Source organism: Alligator sinensis, unplaced genomic scaffold, assembly GCF_000455745.1.
Source record: "Alligator sinensis unplaced genomic scaffold, ASM45574v1 scaffold1845_1, whole genome shotgun sequence".
Taxonomy (NCBI): Eukaryota; Metazoa; Chordata; order Crocodylia; family Alligatoridae; genus Alligator; species Alligator sinensis.
Window position 1 is genome coordinate 29,647 of NW_005843407.1, and position 2,196 is coordinate 31,842.

A 2,196-nucleotide genomic window follows, 5' to 3' on the forward strand; every position below is an offset into this window, starting at 1 on the left:
AGCTGCACCTAGTGTGGCAGCTGCCCATGCAGGGAGGTCCAGAGTCCCCACTCCTCCGACAACCCTATCCCAACCCGGCACCCCATGCCCAGACCCACCCAGTGCTCACCTCAGCATCCTCCCAGGTCTTCCTCTGGCGGAACAATCTGTAGCAGTTGTTTCCATAACGTAGCCAGTCTTTGCGGCATTTCTGGACTGGAGCCCCTGCGCAGAGACAGGCCAGGCGGGCAGTGAGGGGGGAAGACACCCTGGTATTCTCTCCCCCAGCCCCAGAGCAGTTGCTTTGCCGAGAGCAGGGGCAGCGCTGCTGGGTCACAGGGTGGAGGGGGTGAGAGCAGCCTCTGGGCACGAGACACATAAGGAGATACCTGGGGGAGGTGGCTGGGAGGAAGAGCAGGGATTTGGGGACCCCGGTAGGACCCCAGGGCCCAGTGTTGCTTTTTTCAGGGCAGGGGGACACAGAGGCAGGGGAAGGGTGGTATTCCAGTTCCAGTGTCTCTCCCTGGAGCTGAGGCAGGGGCCCTGTCTACCGGGGGGGACACGCTGGACCCAGCTGCAGCCCGGATACGGGGTCTCTGGGGAACAGCCCTTCTTGTCGAGGGGCCAGGACAGCCTGAGTGGGACCAACGATCTCCCTGCAAAGGGAAGCAGAGACTGGGGGCTTCAGTGCGGCGCAGACTCACCTTCCAGCCAGGGGCTCAGCACCAGGCAGCCCAGGAGGCACAGGATGAGGTGAGCAGCGGTCCTCATCTCCTCGCTTGCCCTGGGGGTAAACATGGGAGCTGTGCCGTGCCCCACACTGACCTCTCCCTGCCTCCACAGGGGGGTTGCAGGACTGGGCTCTCTGCACAAGGGCCCAGCCTGGCCCCAAAACCAAGACACAGGGAGATCCCCAAGGGACAGGGGGTCAGCAGGGATCTGTGTCCTGGGGCTGGGGCCAAGGACCTTCCATCTGCAGACCAATGGACCCTCCCTCCACTCTCCTTCCCTTCAATCCCCAGCACTGCAGGCCAGGGCAGGGCAGGGACCCTGGGACCGGAGGGTCAGCACTGACCCACGGGGACTGGGTGCAAGGACAGCACTGTGGGGAAGGGGGACAGAGTGACTTCTCCCCAGGGTGCCTCACACACAGCTCATGTGGCCCTCAGGCACCAGCCAGGGATGCTCCAAAGTCCTGGCCCTGCACAGAGGGGACAAGGGGTCGGGGCGGGGGGGGCAGGACTCACCTGTGTGCTTCTCTGGGATCTGGTCTGGAGCAGGGGATTTGGTGCCGATGGTGCCCAGAGAGTTTATAGGCTGGCAGAGGGGAGGGGATCAGGGAAAGATGTGAACATGCAAAGCATTTCCCCAGCTGATGTCAGTCTGGCCCTGCCCCGCCTCTTGCCTGCCCGCCCCACTCCCTGCTCCAGGTACTGGCCAGGAGCCACTGCCAATCAGTAGCTGCCCCCGGGGGGGGGATTGTGTGCCCTGGGCCATGGGGGGATGCCATTGTTTTCTGTCCATCATTTCTTATTCTCGTCTCCGAACTCAGACCACCCGCTGGGCTTTCCAGCCTGATCCAGGGCCCATCCCAATGGATCCTTCATGGATTGTGCAACTGACTGTCTCTGTCTTGGGGCTGTTGATTGTCATAGTTTCATAGTTGGTAGGGCCGGAAGGGACCTGACGAGAACATCTAGTCCGACCCCGTGCTGTGGCAGGAAATAGTACTGGGGTCAAATGACCCCGGGCAGATGTTCGTCCAGCCTCCTTTTAAAGACCCCCAGGGTAGGAGCCAGCACCACTTCTTTTGGAAGTTGGTTCCAGGTCCTAGCCGCCCTGACAGTGAAATAGCACCTCCTGATGTCTAGTCTGAAACTACCCTGTGCTAGCTTGTGTCCATTGCTTCTTGTAACTCCCGGGATTGCTTGGGGGAACAGGGACTCTCCCAATGCCTGATGGTCCCCCTTGACTAGTTTGTAGATTGCCACTAGGTCCCCTCTCAGCCTTCTCTTTTGGAGGATGAAACAGGTTCAGGTCCTGCTGTGGCGGGCCAGTAGGGGGTGCTCCTGCGTTGAGCCGCCCACCTCCCTGCGCCTGACCACCTTCTAGGCTCTGAGTCCCTCCCTGGGGTGCCTCCTGTCCAGCTGACCCCTTCCCTGGAGCACACCCGCTAGCCTGGGGGTCCCGCTGCCAACATCCCAGGGTCTTGACTCA

At 61.5% G+C, this 2,196-nt stretch overlaps 1 protein-coding gene across 1 annotated transcript in view; it reads right to left on the reverse strand.

Moving 5' to 3' along the window:
* The window catches only part of LOC102379405 (C-type lectin mannose-binding isoform-like), a 2,638-nt gene extending 1,888 nt beyond the window's left edge, over positions 1-750 (reverse strand). The window contains exons 1-2 of the mRNA XM_025195111.1: positions 684-750; positions 110-204 (exon numbers count right to left, since the gene is read on the reverse strand). Coding sequence (XP_025050896.1) covers positions 110-204; positions 684-750 — 162 coding nt within the window. The remainder of the gene's footprint in view (positions 1-109; positions 205-683) is intronic.
* Positions 751-2,196: the final 1,446 nt, after the last annotated feature.